The 15,745-nt window shown below is 43.8% G+C and overlaps 3 protein-coding genes across 6 annotated transcripts in view; all 3 read left to right on the forward strand.

Moving 5' to 3' along the window:
* On the forward strand, positions 1 to 6,260 carry slc35b4 (solute carrier family 35 member B4). Of its 2 annotated transcripts, XR_002195614.2 has the most exons (11): positions 1 to 409; positions 619 to 732; positions 906 to 1,008; positions 1,135 to 1,184; positions 1,458 to 1,539; positions 2,033 to 2,093; positions 2,832 to 2,941; positions 3,145 to 3,220; positions 3,489 to 3,564; positions 4,001 to 4,318; positions 6,176 to 6,260. XR_002195614.2 is itself a non-coding variant. In XM_010889761.4 (10 exons), the coding sequence occupies exons 1-10, from the start codon at positions 333 to 335 to the stop codon at positions 4,251 to 4,253; spliced, it is 1,002 nt and encodes a 333-aa protein (XP_010888063.2). In that variant the 5' UTR covers positions 1 to 332; the 3' UTR covers positions 4,254 to 5,097. The 2 variants fall into 2 exon arrangements, 1 of the variants encoding a protein (XP_010888063.2); XM_010889761.4 differs by lacking the exon at positions 6,176 to 6,260 and having other exon boundaries at positions 4,001 to 5,097.
* The window catches only part of LOC105021823 (vegetative cell wall protein gp1-like), a 25,381-nt gene continuing 14,981 nt past the window's right edge, over positions 5,346 to 15,745 (forward strand). Inside the window, exons 1-10 of one of the 2 annotated variants that reach the window (XM_013138895.3) lie at positions 5,346 to 5,572; positions 6,176 to 7,415; positions 8,580 to 8,676; positions 9,371 to 9,551; positions 9,802 to 9,810; positions 10,733 to 10,747; positions 10,975 to 11,058; positions 12,750 to 12,820; positions 12,964 to 13,099; positions 13,226 to 13,641. In XM_013138895.3, coding sequence (XP_012994349.2) covers positions 5,498 to 5,572; positions 6,176 to 7,415; positions 8,580 to 8,676; positions 9,371 to 9,551; positions 9,802 to 9,810; positions 10,733 to 10,747; positions 10,975 to 11,058; positions 12,750 to 12,820; positions 12,964 to 13,099; positions 13,226 to 13,264 — 1,947 coding nt within the window. In that variant the 5' untranslated portion in view covers positions 5,346 to 5,497 and the 3' untranslated portion in view covers positions 13,265 to 13,641. The other variant, XR_002195613.2, reaches the window with a different exon arrangement.
* LOC105021820 (neuroepithelial cell-transforming gene 1 protein-like) overlaps positions 14,969 to 15,745 on the forward strand; it is a 34,810-nt gene continuing 34,033 nt past the window's right edge. For both annotated transcript variants that reach the window (XM_020040251.2, XM_020040252.2), the window contains exon 1: positions 14,969 to 15,079. The gene's annotated coding sequence lies outside the window, so the exon portion shown is untranslated. The remainder of the gene's footprint in view (positions 15,080 to 15,745) is intronic.

The raw sequence follows: 15,745 nt of genomic DNA on the forward strand, positions 1-15,745 counted from the left end.
CATGTTTGCCGGTATCATTTCTTTGCAGTGCTGCGTAGATATGTCTAATTCTAAATATATATTATATATCATCATCCCTCAGAATTTTTCCTGGATTTACTGAAGTTGTAATTTCCTTTAATATGTCATCTTTGTGATCATGATATCCTCTGTTCGAATACGGCAACGTTCATGCGTACGCAATCCGGAAGAGTGCAGCCGGGGACGTGTTCAAGAAAAATAGAGTCGATTCACTGCTCAATCTTAATGTTTACACAATGGCCTCGTTAGGAATAATATAAAATAAGTAACGTATCTTATTTTCAACAAGTCTTTTCCCCATAACCACAAACATGAATACAATTTTTGCAGTACTTCTTGTTTTTGTTGGGTGCTGCAGCAATGTTGTGTTTCTGGAGCTGCTTGTAAGGTCAGTGGTTTACTCTGAACTCAGCAACTAGGCTATTGATTGCAATAGATTACTCGTTAAGCCTTCCGTCGTTAGAGTATTTATGTATTGTTATTTATTGTTTTGTTATACTATATTGTTACGCTTACAATACAACAATCAATTATTAGGCTAGTTTGTTCATGTAATGCCATTCATACACACTTTTTTTGCATTTCGCGTACTCCTAGAGAGTTCCCAGGATGTGGCAACATAGTGACCTTCGCTCAATTTGCCTTTATTGCATTGGAGGGGTTCGTCTTCGAGACCAACTTCGGAAGGAAGAAACCGGCTATCCCTATAAGGTAGCGTTATTTATGAGTCCATGCATTTACAGTTACTGAATTATTGAGCGGTCTGACTGTTGGATTACTAGCCTTTGTGTATGTCTGGCCATTTATTCATCCATCTGACTGGCTCCCTGTCTTGTCAAGATTAAGCATAATTGTAATGCAACCTTTGTGTTTCTCTTTTATAGCAACTATGTGATCATGGTAACCATGTTCTTCACTGTCAGTGTGATCAACAACTATGCCCTCAACTTCAACATCGCCATGCCTTTGCACATGATCTTCAGATCTGTAAGTACACTGCTGTCAAGTTACGGTATCAATTTCCTTATAGCTTTCACTCTCAATGCCCCTTTTTATCATCTAATACTGCTTCTTGGTCGAATAATCGTGTGCTCTGTGTGCTTTTCCTAACAGGGATCCTTAATAGCTAATATGATCTTGGGTATAGTAATTCTGAAGAAAAGGTACATTCCGCTTTGTCTTGACTTGGCTTTCCCCGAAACATTTTGGAGTGTATGGGCTATCTAAAATTAGACAGTTGAACACTTATTTTACTGAATTGTTGCTCTTCAGCTGAATTGGGTTTGCACCATGAGAATGTACGGCTGCCTTTGGCAATATTTAGCATGTTCTGACTACTGCTGAATATTTAAGCTGCTATGTCTAGTATCAGATTAACCAAATTAGGTGTTAAGGACAAAGGCTCTGAACCCACGTGTGCTGTCTTTTCCCTGCAGGTACTCAATGAGTAAATATCTGTCCATAGTGATGGTGTCTCTGGGTATCTTCATATGTACCATCATGTCAGCTAGACAAGTGGTGAGTTCTCCATTTGAGATTTGCATTGAAATTGTTTAGGCGACATGATTACCAAGAGTGCATTATTATTTGTGCGTTCTTCAGCTAAATTAGTGCTAGTGGGAAGGTAAGTGCAGATGTTTATCTCCAGAGATGAACAGGGACCTGCTCCACCGTTAAGGTGCAAGGACTAGACAAAAAGTGGATAGAAGAGTGAAGAGCTTGGACCCGGCTGAAGCCAGGAGACCAGAGTCTAGTCCATTAACATGTTTCTGTTTAACCCCAGATTTGGTTTTACATAGAATGTGTGTTGCAGCTTCAGAATCTTCCTGTAGCAGAGTTGTTATGCATGCTGTAATACTGTCGCTACACTCTGTAACACACATATGATACATTACAGGCTTTAGTTGTTGTTACACGTTCATAACTAACAGTGGAATATTTGACACGCAACAAAAGAAGAGGTTGAGCTGTGTTGTTCATGCTAGTCAGTGACCTCTGTTTTCTTGTGCAGAAAACTGTATCTGAGGGATCTGAAGAGCAAGACGTCCATGCCTTCTTGCACTGGCTGTTGGGTGAGTGTGTGTGTGTGCTCATGTGTGTGGGAATGAATTACACTTCCTCACTCCCACTCTCCCAGAAGTCATTGTTCTTGAATGACTTTCATTCAAAAGTAGGAGGTCTCTTTGTCTTTACCTTGTCTGACTGTTCTGTGTTATGTCATTTTGAATATATATTTTGTGCGCATTCCAGGAAGAGTAGATGCTGCTTTTGTCAGTAGTTAATGGGGATTCTAATGACATGTTCTACATCCATGGTTTTTACTATTATAAAAAATTACAACAATACTGGAAAAGGCCCGCTATAAGCATGCATACAATCCCGTGAATCATTATTCATGTCAATGAGAACATTACTTTTAGATTAGATTTGCAGCTTACAGATTTCCTGTCAGATATCTGCCTCTGGCACCGTTCCTTATTTAATGTGAACATTCTAGCTGATCCTGAAGACTTCGTCATTGCCAGTTAGCATTGATAGCAATGATGCAGCTTTACTGCTAGGCAGTGAAATAAACCCCTGCGCTGCCACTCAGCTGTGATTTTTGATGCTAAACGACTGTCTAAAATAAATGCAATCAGGCAACTGTAGGTTCACTGCAGCAGCCACCAGATAAGAGCCAGCATGAAGAGAGAGCAATGTATCTCCTTTCTCCATTTTTCTCAGTATTTCTCTTTCTCTACCTCTGTATTACATTAGTAACTCGACCATGGTGCAACTGATTTTCAGACATGGCTTAATTGTTCTCCTAGGTATCGCCATGTTGACCTTTGCTCTGCTTATGTCTGCGAGAATGGGCATATTCCAGGAGACCCTGTATAAGAAGTATGGCAAGCACTCCAAAGAGGCACTCTTCTACAATGTATGTGTCAGGCCCGAACACCTGTGTACATTCAGAAAGTGATACCTGAAACCTGGTGGCACAGACTGAGTCTTGTCCAAAAAACACACACACCGTAGATTGTTTATAGAGAACGTTGTCTCTTTTTAGGACTAGGCTCCATCCATGTGTGGTAAACAGGCCCTTTGTCGTTGAACTTGTAATCTTTGGCCTTTTCCTCTCAGCATTGCCTGCCCCTGCCCGGGTTCCTGCTGCTCTCCTCTGACATCTACAACCACGGGGTCCTCTTCAGTCAAAGCAGTATGTTCAAATTCAATTATTTTGACCCAACTGAAACATGCTGAATCATTGTTAAATGTAGTTTATTTTCCTTCTTATGATTCCTGGGTTCATACATAAAAACACCTTAGAAAATGGGTACATATCCAGAATGTTGTTCCTGAATGACTGCAATTAATCAAGACCCTCACAAACCTCATTATTCTATGGAATTTTGTTGTTTTCACTCATTAACGTTTTGTTCAATTCATTGGCCATACATGTAGCCTAAATGACCTTTTTCCTACAGCTCCGGTAGATGTTCCGGTGATTGGCCAGGCAGTTCCAATCATGTGGCTGTACCTACTGATGAATGTCATCACACAGTATCCTTACAATACTCTCCCAGTGAAATGTGTGTTTGTGCACCCACACAGCTACTATAAGACTATGCATATTCATTGTACAGATGTTTAATATCTGTGTACACACACTAGCAAAGCAGAAAATATAGGTGCAAGTACAGTTTTGTTAGTTAGCCGACGCTCTTATCCAGATTAACAGTTATGAGCAATATACACACACATCTGCACACTCACAAACATACATGACACACAGACACATACACATTTGTATGACTTTATCAGACATTGTTTATTCAAACCTTCTGGTCCTCACAAGTGTTCTAGTACATTTATAAACAAAAACACAATCCAAAGAAAAGTTTTTTTTGTACAATCCATTGAGTATAATCCCACAGAAAAACCAGGCATTTGTAACAGTCGTCCTCCTGTTGCTGTCCTTCACCTGCCTCTTCCTCAGATACCTGTGCATCCGAGGCGTCTTCATCCTGACGACAGAGTGCGCCTCTCTCACGGTAACCCTGGTAGTAACACTGAGGAAGTTCATGAGCCTCATCATCTCCATCCTCTACTTCAACAACCCCTTCACTGCCTGGCACTGGCTGGGCACTGCTGTCGTCTTCCTGGGCACCCTGATCTACACGGAGGTCTGGACTAGCGTCCGCGGCGCTCTGAGGGGGACAGCAGAACTGAAGGACAAAAAATCGGAGTAATACTTCCATTGCAAAGAAGACGGACTGATATGCAGCTAGACGCATCACTGGACGACTCTTTCCAGGTTAACCTTTTCTCGGTTGCTTGCATCCTCTTTCACCTCATTTATATAATGCCTTAGAGTTTAAAGTAAGGAAAGGGTCTTCCCCTTCAGGATGGTTGAGAATGAGCGTAGGAGAGAGGATGCAATGAATACAGTGAAAACAAACAGACACAGAGCCATTGTGACAACTGAGGGCATCGGGTTGCACTGTTGTGTCCTTCAGTAGTTTTTATATGCTTGAGAAATAACTGCAGAAAACATGCCTTTCTGTAAGATTTTAAAAACACTTAGTCTTATACAAACTCTAGGCTACATTGTTGTTTAACATTTAACTGTTTTGGTCATTTTGTTTGGTGAACTGTATTTATTTTTTGGGGGTATTTAATTAAATAAGAGTTAAGGGTTACACAGAGTTGTGAATGTTGTGAATTTGGGAACATGTCATTAAAAGGTAATATAATTTCAATGATGATGTACACCATAATAACGATTATTCTGTTATATGGGTAAAGCCTTTTAATGTAAACCTCAGAGAGACATGGTTTATTACCAGATAAATAGTTAAATAGTCATTGATATTATACAAAATTGGGTATTGGTCAAAGAAAAGTAAAATCAAATTAATTAGTTAGCATTAGTTTCAATAACTTACAGCTACTGTGGTTCTTGTTCATTTTGCTGTTGTTGTTTCGTAATTCCTCAGCAAGATATTTGTCCTATCAGAATAGAACCTGTCAGGTCCAGTATCTGTGGCATGAAGCCCCTTGTGTAAAAAAATAAAATAAATTATAACATTCATATCCTATTTAGTTCCCAAGACTCCAGTATAATTGCCCCATTGATTCTATAAACTGAAATACAGATATATATTTCCATTGTATTACATTTTTCTGAATGTTTTGTTTGTTATGTGTTAGAAAGGCACTTTTGAATAAAGAACATGTTTATACATACATTGAAAATGAAGGCCAATGGAGGGAGGTGTTGTTGCACACGTATTTCTTCAGCCAATAGAATTGGACAATATTCCTAACTGAAGTGGGAAGGGCATTTTGTGGTTGTGTTTGGAATTTCGGAGTTGAATCCAAACTGGGAGATTGCGCTGGCCGGTGTGTTCCGAAGATCCACGTTGTGGGTCAAGATTTATTTTAACCGTCTGACATATTTCCAAATAAAATTTTAGGGCCCCGTCTAGCAGACATGGGGGGCAACAGCAGCAGCCATGTCCCGTTTGCGGACGAAGACAACCACGTTAGTTTTGTGAAGGGCATTAGGGTGAGTGTGCAACTAAATGTAAAGTTTATGTAACCAAAAAACAACCAAAATTTAACGTGCGCTTATTGCTTACGTCAAACTGGAACGTTATTGGTGATTTTGCAGGAGTCATACAATGTTGTAGTTGTCCATATTCGCAGGCAAAACATACACGGTAAAAAAACGCAACTGCACAAAATAGTGTTTTGTACGTTGCTCCTCCAAAGAGCGGATTGAAGATAGGACGTGGATGCTCTCGGTTGAGGCCATCATTTGGACTGTAGTTAACTTGTGGACGACGTTGTGTTTCTCAGCTCCTTTTCGCACTGTAAATAGCCTACAGTCACATAAGAGGTATACACTTTGGTTCACACCGGAGGTCTTGGCAAGTGACTGGTAGCACAATTATCATCAGCATTCATCGACTGCGTTTATATTCGGGCAGACCAAAAAGAAAAGATCAGAATTGGTCTGGGTAAATTAAGCACTATTGTACAAATGAGCCATTCTGTTGAACTGGCGTAGGGGATTTACATGGCTTAAGTCCGCTGATTGCGTTGCTGAATAGGAACCATTACTACATCATTATTCCACCCAGTAATGTTTTTTTTCTTTCTGTGACAGCTAACCGACAAAGTCATCAATCGAATGAGGGAGGAGCGCCAGGCCACCAAGAAGATTGTCCATCCCCGCTCACAGCAGAATGGACCTGCTCCCCAGCTCTCAACAGAAGCTATTGCCCCCACGATCACACCTGCCCCGACAGTCGACCATTTGGTTCCACATCTGGTAGACCCTCCACATTCTGCTCAACCCTCATCTCTACCTCTCCCAGTCCAGCCAGTGAAGCTCACACCTCCTCCTCCTGTCACATTTGTTGCCGCTCCACCTGCGAAACCTATGGTCCAAGCTTCAGCTGTTGATTCTGAAGCTCCGCCTCCCCCTTTGAAACCTATGGTCCAACCTCCGACTGTCGAATCAGCTGCTCCACCTTCACCTGCAAAATATATGGCCCAAGCTCCAGGTGTTGAGTCTACACCTCCACCCCCACCCGTGAAACCTATGACCCAAGCTCCGGCTGTAGAATCTGCTGCGCCACCACTGCCTGAGGAACCAGTGGTCTTAGCTACTCCACTTGTGTCTCCCGTAGAACCTGAGGTTGCAGCGACACCATCCACTACTTCTGTTGAAACTAAAGTGCTTCCTCAGGTGGCCAAACCCATAGCATTGAGCCCATCGGCAGAAGCCAAGGTCATTTCTACCCCTCCACCGCCTTCTGCCGAAACTGTTGTGCCGCCTCCACCTTTTGTTGACGCTACAGTCCTGTCGTCCGTGGATGAGCCTGTTGTCCTAGCTACGCCTGTCCTTGTTGACAAAGTGTTCATGCCTACGCCTGTCGAACCTACGGTCCCAACTTCAGTAGTCGCAGCTGCAGTAGTCGAGCCGGATGTTTTTCCTACACCTCCCCCTGTGGTACCTCCTCTAAAGGTAGCACCTCCGCCTGCTGATGATGTCCTGCCCAAACCTCCACCGGTAGAGCCTCTTACTGTATACAGTGCCCCAATACCAGTAGCTCCAAACCTCCCTGCCCCAGTCGTAGAACACACCTCAGAGCCTATTGTGGAGAATCTTCAGGCCCCAACCTGGCAGTCGATGGAGCTGGCAACACATGCTTCAACATCAATGGCTAATGAGCAAGCTGACCTTCCTCCCCCTCCTTGCGCAGAACCCACTGACCCCCCGCCTCCCCCGGGCTCTGAAGAACCCACAGTCACCGTTCCACTGCCCCTGCTCGATGAGGATGTTGCTTTTCCAACTGTGGCTCCTGTCACGGCCCCCGCAGTGCCAGCTCCACCTTCCGTGGGTAAGTCTGTCCAAGATCGTTCTTCTTCCTCCTGTCCAAGATCGTTCTTCTTCCTCCTGTCCAAGATCGTTCTTCTTCCTCCTGTCCAAGATCGTTCTTCTTCCTCCTGTCCAAGATCGTTCTTCTTCCTCCTGTCCAAGATCGTTCTTCTTCCTCCTGTCCAAGATCGTTCTTCTTCCTCCTGTCCAAGATCGTTCTTCTTCCTCCTGTCCAAGATCGTTCTTCTTCCTCCTGTCCAAGATTGTTCTTCTTCCTCCTGTCCAAGATCGTTCTTCTTCCTCCTGTCCAAGATCGTTCTTCTTCCTCCTGTCCAAGATCGTTCTTCTTCCTCCTGTCCAAGATCGTTCTTCTTCCTCCTGTCCAAGATCGTTCTGCTTCCTCCTGTCCAAGATCGTTCTGCTTCCTCCTGTCCAAGATCGTTCTGCTTCCGCCACTCTGAAGATCGTTCTGCTTCCGCCACTCTGAAGATTGTTCTGCTTCCGCCACTCTGAAGATTGTTCTGCTTCCGCCACTCTGAAGATTGTTCTGCTTCCGCCACTCTGAAGATTGTTCTGCTTCCGCCACTCTGAAGATTGTTCTGCTTCCGCCACTCTGAAGATTGTTCTGCTTCCGCCACTCTGAAGATTGTTCTGCTTCCGCCACTCTGAAGATTGTTCTGCTTCCGCCACTCTGAAGATTGTTCTGCTTCCGCCACTCTGAAGATTGTTCTGCTTCCGCCACTCTGAAGATTGTTCTGCTTCCGCCACTCTGAAGATTGTTCTGCTTCCGCCACTCTGAAGATTGTTCTGCTTCCGCCACTCTGAAGATTGTTCTGCTTCCGCCACTCTGAAGATTGTTCTGCTTCCGCCACTCTGAAGATTGTTCTGCTTCCGCCACTCTGAAGATTGTTCTGCTTCCGCCACTCTGAAGATTGTTCTGCTTCCGCCACTCTGAAGATCGTTCTGCTTCCTCCTGTCCAAGATTGAACGGTTGCATAAAAATCTAGTTTATTTGTTATGGACATGGTATCATGTACTTTTGAGTCATCCGTTTCTGGCTTCTGGTCACCTCAAACCAGTGTTTTTCCAGAATTACATGATACAGCTGTTTCCCTATCAGTGTAATTAATCTCATGTTAAAATTGCCCTATCAGTGTAATCGTTCTTATCTTCTTTTCCTGTGAAGTGGTGGACGAGGAGGAGCTGAGAAGGCAGATCCGAGCTGAGTTAACCAAAGACCTAGAAGAGGAGATGAAACGGAAACGGCAGGAGCTTCAGAAACAGTAAGGACATCTGTCAGTTACCAGACTCTGTTTAGAAAGAGACCGTAAGAACATCTGTTGGGCAAACACAAGCCTGCTGTAGTACTAAATAAAATATATATTTTGGGAGTTTACAAACACTCCAAATCACTATAACCATGACTCATATAGAAAGAAACGGAAAAGTGTAGTGCCCGGGTAGTGACTGTGTTCTACTATTCCTGTACCATCATTATCTGCTGATCATTATCTGCATCATTATCTTTTATGAAGGTACTGATGACATATGTCTAAACTCAGCCGCACGATTACATGATCATCCATCTGAAAAGTTCTACTTTGGGAACAAAGAAATTGGTTTAGAAGATAAAATGAATAAGTGCCAGTTGTAGCCCAGTGAAAGACGGGGACGTGCTTTCCCCTCCCCCAGATGACCTGCAGCTCACCTGAACCTGGGTTGGGACTGGAATTAGCGGGGATAGTCCCAGACTGTGTGAGGGCACTTTAGACATGCTATATTTTAGAAATCAAATTCTCCATCAGTTTTTCCCCTCCAATCAGCTAGTTAATGTGTCGGAGGAGTAGTTAATGATCAGATGATATGTTAGACTTGTGTGGGTTCATGGCAAGCTCAGAACTTCCGCCTGTCTGTCTGCCTGTCACTGTCTGTCTACCTGTCTGTCATCGTCTGTCTGCTTGCCGTTTGTCTGTCTAGGCTGGACGAGGTGAAGGCAGCTGCCAGAGTCCAGGCCCAGGCGGCTGCCCAGCTCCGGGTCCAGGAGGAGGTTCAGAAGATCCACAGTTTGGAGAAGGCAGCCCAGAGTGATATCATGAAGGCAGCGATCGCTAAAGAACGCATGACCAAAGAGGAGGAGACACTTATGGCTCAGCTCTACGTAAGTACCTGAGGCCCCGTTTTGTGTGCGTGTGTGCGCGTGTTTGTAGGAAAGTTTGAAATGCATTCAGTCATACCCGTCTGACCGCCTAACGACGGTGCTGTCAGTGTTCACTAAAAGGCACAGTATTTGCCGCTATATTTTAAAATATCTCTGCATGCTGTTGACCTTTCGGTCTGGTAATGACTCCTTTTATCAAGTACTTGTATTTTCATCTCTCTCTTCATCTTTTCATCTTAAACCGACAAAGGCTCTGCAAGTAAGTGTTTAGCTGTTTCCACTAATGGCCTTTTTGTGAATGCCTGTGATTGGCATGTTGGCTGGTGTGTTATTTCTCTGTTTGCATGGGGTCTTGGTTTGTCCTCTGATGTTGAGCTGGGTGATTTGACTCAGGCAAGGTCAGCTGTCATTGGTGACCGACTGGCCCCTAGCGATCACCCAGACCACCGGACTGGCCCCTAGCGATCACCCAGACCACCGGACTGGCCCCTAGCGATCACCCAGACCACCGGACTGGCCCCTAGCGATCACCCAGACCACCGGACTGGCCCCTAGCGATCACCCAGACCACCGGACTGGCCCCTAGCGATCACCCAGACCACCGGACTGGCCCCTAGCGATCACCCAGACCACCGGACTGGCCCCTAGCGATGACCAAGACCACCGGACTGGCCCCTAGCGATGACCAAGACCACCGGACTGGCCCCTAGCGATGACCAAGACCACCGGACTGGCCTCTATTCCAGTGTAGTTCATAAAGTCTAATACTTCTTTACTCATGCGTCCAGGTATTGTATACTATCCAATTACAGAAAGAAACATTTATTTTATCATATCATTTATCATTTTTCAGTTCATTGTGCTTATATTTTATGTGGATATTTTGCTATTAGCACATGTACAAAGATACCTTTTTGTATGATTGAATTTGCATTTCTTTGAAATTTGAAGCACATATGTACAAAATAACAATCGGTATAGAAATAATCTGATTGCGTTAAAAGAATATCGACCATCGGTATTGGGCAAGAGTTTTGTTATCAGTAACAAGAGTTATGGTTGTGTTTTGGTTATTGCATGGGACAATGCTGCATCTTAGTGGTGTAAACGTCCACTCTGAAATAAAGATCACACTTCTCACCACTTTTTTAAATTCTTTCTGGTTCTGCTGCCTTTCTCAGTGGATAGAGCTCAAGGTAAGTAGTCACCTTAAGTAGGAAAGAAGAAATTGCACTGCTTTTATTTGAAGTTCTCCTACAAATGTAGGATTGTTCCTTACTGAAAATTTTCCTTATTTTGGGTCATCCTCACAGTTCGCACTTATGTCCATCTAGGGCCTCCTTCACTGTCAAATGAATATCTTACAGTTGTCTTACAGTCTGGTCACGTTTAGGTTCTACAATTGTATCTCTGTGCTCTTTAGGCCCACAAGCTTGAGGAGAAAGAAAAGCAGCTGAAGAAACAAGACCTAATCTACCGGGAACAAATTGCCAGGCTGGAGGAGAAGGTAAATGACACACTCTGACCTTTAGACACAACGTACACGACACACTCTGACCGTTAGGCACGACGTACACGACACACTGACCTTTAGACACGACGTACACAACACACTCTGACCTTTAGACCCGACGTACACGACACACTGACCTTTAGACACGACGTACACGACACACTGACCTTTAGGCACGACGTACACGACACACTGACCTTTAGACACGACGTACACGACACACTCTGACCTTTAGACCCGACGTACACGACACACTCTGACCTTTAGACCCGACGTACACGACACACTGACCTTTAGGCACGACGTACACGACACACTCTGACCGTTAGGCACGACGTACACGACACACTCTGACCGTTAGGCACGACGTACACGACACACTCTGACCTTTAGGCACGACGTACATGACACACGCTGACCTTTAGACATGACGTACACGACACACGCTGACCTTTAGACACGACGTACACGACACACGCTGACCTTAAGACACGACGTACACGACACACTCTGACCTTTAGACACGACGTACACGACACACGCTGACCTTTAGACACGACGTACACGACACACGCTGACCTTTAGACACGACGTACACGACACACGCTGACCTTTAGACACGACGTACACGACACACGCTGACCTTTAGACACGACGTACACGACACACGCTGACCTTTAGACACGACGTACACGACACACGCTGACCTTTAGACACGACGTACACGACACACGCTGACCTTTAGACATGACACACTCTGACCTTTAGACACGACGCACACACTGTCCTTTAGCATGTCTTAGACATGACACTCTCTCAAAGATGTCATACATGACAAACTCTCTCTCTGACATGTTGTACATGACACACTCGCATAGACACAACACTCTTTCAGACCAGACAGACAGAGACAGACCAACAGACTGTTAATCATGTTTTATATTGTGTTATTAGTTGTGGGCTGTGTGCTGAATGGAAGCTGTGAACATGAGGCTTGCAGATTAATAATAGTTAATTTCACAAACACAACAAAGGCTAACTCCAGATTACCCCCTCCAAATAATGTTATGAAACAAGGTATTTCTTTTTTTTCTACCAATTTGGCCTAATTAAATATGTTTCGGGGTGAAGCTGAAGGGGCAAACCAGTTGGTCATTCAAGCATCCAATCCCTACAGAAATTAACGCCAGGGGTAATTTTCCCAACCCACTGGATACAAACACAATGGCGGCATTAAACTACACTCCGTGGCCTGTCTAGCTGCCGCTGAGTGTAATAGCAAAGGCAGAGCAGAGGGTGTGGTGGTTAGCCAAGTGGGAAAACTCAGTCCTCTTCTTGTTATGACCTTCATTAGAAGAACAGAAAGATGGAACCCTAAGGATGCTCACAATTACCCCCCTTTTTAATAACAAGAATCTTCATCTGTCAACAATTATCTTTTTCAAGTCAATATTACTGTACAATGTAGCTTGCAGTGTAGGATCAAATGCCTACAGATCACATTACAGTCCATTCAATCATCATAATAATAATTAGATGTTACTTACCATGCTCAATTCACCTAATGTAGAAAACAAAAACAAAACAATACCAATACAAGAATAAAAAAAAGTGTCCTACAGCCTGTGAACAGTCCAGAAGCTGTTGCTGCGTTGCTGATGTGTCATATCCCTGCTTGTTAACAGAGCGCCCGGTTCTTCAAAGTCACCACGGAGAACTTTAAGAAGGGCAGAGAGGACGTTCACAACACCTTCAAGTGAGTATCGCTGGTCCACCGGCCTGCATGTTAACACTTGCATAGCGGTTTAAACAGGGTTTACCGAGAACACCCTCTGGTTCTCAACATGAAGCATTCCGGGAGCTGCCTTGACTGGCTGGGCTGTCTGTCTCCGTCCCCAGGCATGTTGACATCCGGCCAGTGTGTGGTGATCTGCAGACTCATGTCCAGCGGTGTTACAGGGAGAATAGGGGACAGACCCTGGCCTGCTCCGGCCTCGCCAGCCTCTACATGCAGTGTGTGGAAGGCCACAAAAAGGTCTCCCTTTACGGCTGTTTTCTCACAGAACGAGAAACACTAAGATTGACAGTGAAACATGCATATACAGAGATGTGATGTTCTCTCTCTTCTCTTACACACACACACGCACGCATGCACACACAGAAACAGCCTGAAAGTGAAACAGAGACACTCATAGAATGAGAAGCACTGAGACTGAAAGTGAAATACACACAGAGGTATGATGCTCTCTAGCTATGTTTCTGTCTTTCACAAACACACACACACACGCGTGCACACACAGAAACAGCCTGAAAGTGAAACATAGACACACACCAAAACAGAATAAGAAACTGACACTGCAAGTGCATCACACAGTGGTATGATGGACCCCCCCACACACACACACAGATTGTAAACAGATTGAAAAGTGAAATATAGACAAACAGACAGACTGAAAGTGAAACATGGACACAAACAGACAGACTGAAAGTGAAACATGGACACAAACCGACAGACTGAAAGTGAAACCATAATGTTTTAACATGATGTTTGAATCAATCCCTTTTACCTTCTCTGTTTTTCAGACTAAGAGCACAGGAGGTTAGGAGAGCCATTCTCCCCACCAATGACACTTCCTTTTTAACTGAATGGGCAGGAGCCATCACCCATGATCTACTAAAGCCATTTCAACTGTTCTGAGCGCAGAGCTAGATGCCCATGCTCTGCTTTTGGCCATCTGTCATGCTACTCAAACTAGCCATGCACAGGCTACAGACGCATATTATCTACCCTGGTACTGATGTCGAAGGCGGTCTACAGTCTGGTCTGAGTTAAGGAAGGAGGCACACTTCTGGATCTTAGGTTACCAGGGTTAAATGTAGTGACAGTGCTCATTATAACAGGAAGTGATCAGTGTTGCAATTGTTACACTATGAGAGGAATCCATATCTCCTGCTCCAAACACGTATTTCCAAATGGGACACAAAACGCATCATATATTCATAAATGGGAAATAATGGGATTGAGTGTTCCATTGACAGAAATACAAAATACAAGGAATGGCCAAGTACTAAAACATTATGCACATATGCCTTAATATCACATGAACACATCTCGCCAGTGCCAAATATAATGGGGTGTTTATTGTTATAAAACACTAATTTATGGTGGTAGATGCAAGGGTTGTGCCAAATGACATCCTATTCTCTCCTGGGGGTTCTAGGGTACATATTCTCAATAGGGGTCTAGTTAAAAGTAGTACACTATGTAGAAAATAGTACCATTTGGGACAATCATACTAGAAAAAAACTATTCAAAGGTGGCACTTTTTCCTATTTTTTTGTTTTATTTCTCCTTTTATTTTTTAGGTATGGGTGTGAAAGGGTGTTTCTGATTTCAATAAATTGTTGTGAAACCCCGGATTTGAATTTGTGTGGGTTAGTGATTAGAATATAAATTGGATAGAGAACTCTTGCTTGGTTAGCGATGCCCTCGTGTGGACATGGTTCCAATTGAAAATGTACGCAGTTGGATACAAGAACGTAACAAATAAACATACGCATAGCCGGGTACTTTAGAATTGTTATGGTTTCACGTCATCACATAGTCGAGGTGTGTGTGTGAATATTGTTCTGGCGCCTGTCTGTTGCACTCTAGTGTGGCAATCTAGATTGCGCACCTTTTTCTAATACTGTATCCTAGGTAGGACAATCTGTTGCACGTAGGATTTCCCGGCCACTTGGGAGGGCCCTTTAAGTTTTCAAAGAGAAGACGCAGGCTGTCACATGATGGGCACGATGACAGAATAGGTACGGGAAAGCGAAGTGCGCCACGGACCACGAAAACGTCAGTAATGGTTGAGCTATCGCACGAACGTCCCAGTTTCGTCCATTCGATACCGAACGCCATAGGTGCGGTGGGTGGACCACGCCGTCTCAACTCGTCTGCTGTAGGCTGAAGGAAGACCAGGCACCTGCACAGCGGCTTTGCTGTCTGCTTTCTTTCAAGAAGCATTATGTGAGTTTTATTCGAACCTGAAGAATTTTGTTGTATTGATAAAGTATGACTGTTAGTTGGATTATTATTTGATGCTGATGTCGTAATTACGTTGAAGAATTAGTGTGGCTTCAAATTTTGGCGTTCAGCGGAATATTTGTTTCATTAAATAGACTTATAAAATTGTTGTAGACTACTATGAGTCGGGAAATTGATGCTACGCCATGTTTTTGTTGCCAAAGGGAGGATGTTTTCATCCCCAGCCACTTGCATCTGACACTTGGGACATATTGCCCAACGTCCGCATTCCCCATTATGTTGCGCAGATACAAATCCAGGACTTAAATATTCGGAATACCTAGGTAGACTTGCTTTATTTTGACTTGAACAGCTTATTTGTAAATAAGTAACCTGTGGTGTTATAATTGTTTTTCGTGACCAAACTCAAGTGCGTAGTTCTATTAAAATCCCAAAGTTGGCCATATAATTGGTCTGCCTGTCTACATTTCAATCCATAAAAACCTAATTATTAAGAATTATTTCTCAGTGCTGTGCGTTAACGTTGTTACCTTATTATCGTAGTGTGTACTGTGGCGTTGTTTGTAAGACGCACTTAAAAACGTGCGTACTTTTCATTCCTGCTAGTGGGATGCGTACTTTCTGAGATGCGTACTTTATTTGATTTGT

This window comes from Esox lucius, chromosome 19, assembly GCF_011004845.1.
Source record: "Esox lucius isolate fEsoLuc1 chromosome 19, fEsoLuc1.pri, whole genome shotgun sequence".
NCBI classification, from domain to species: domain Eukaryota; kingdom Metazoa; phylum Chordata; class Actinopteri; order Esociformes; family Esocidae; genus Esox; species Esox lucius.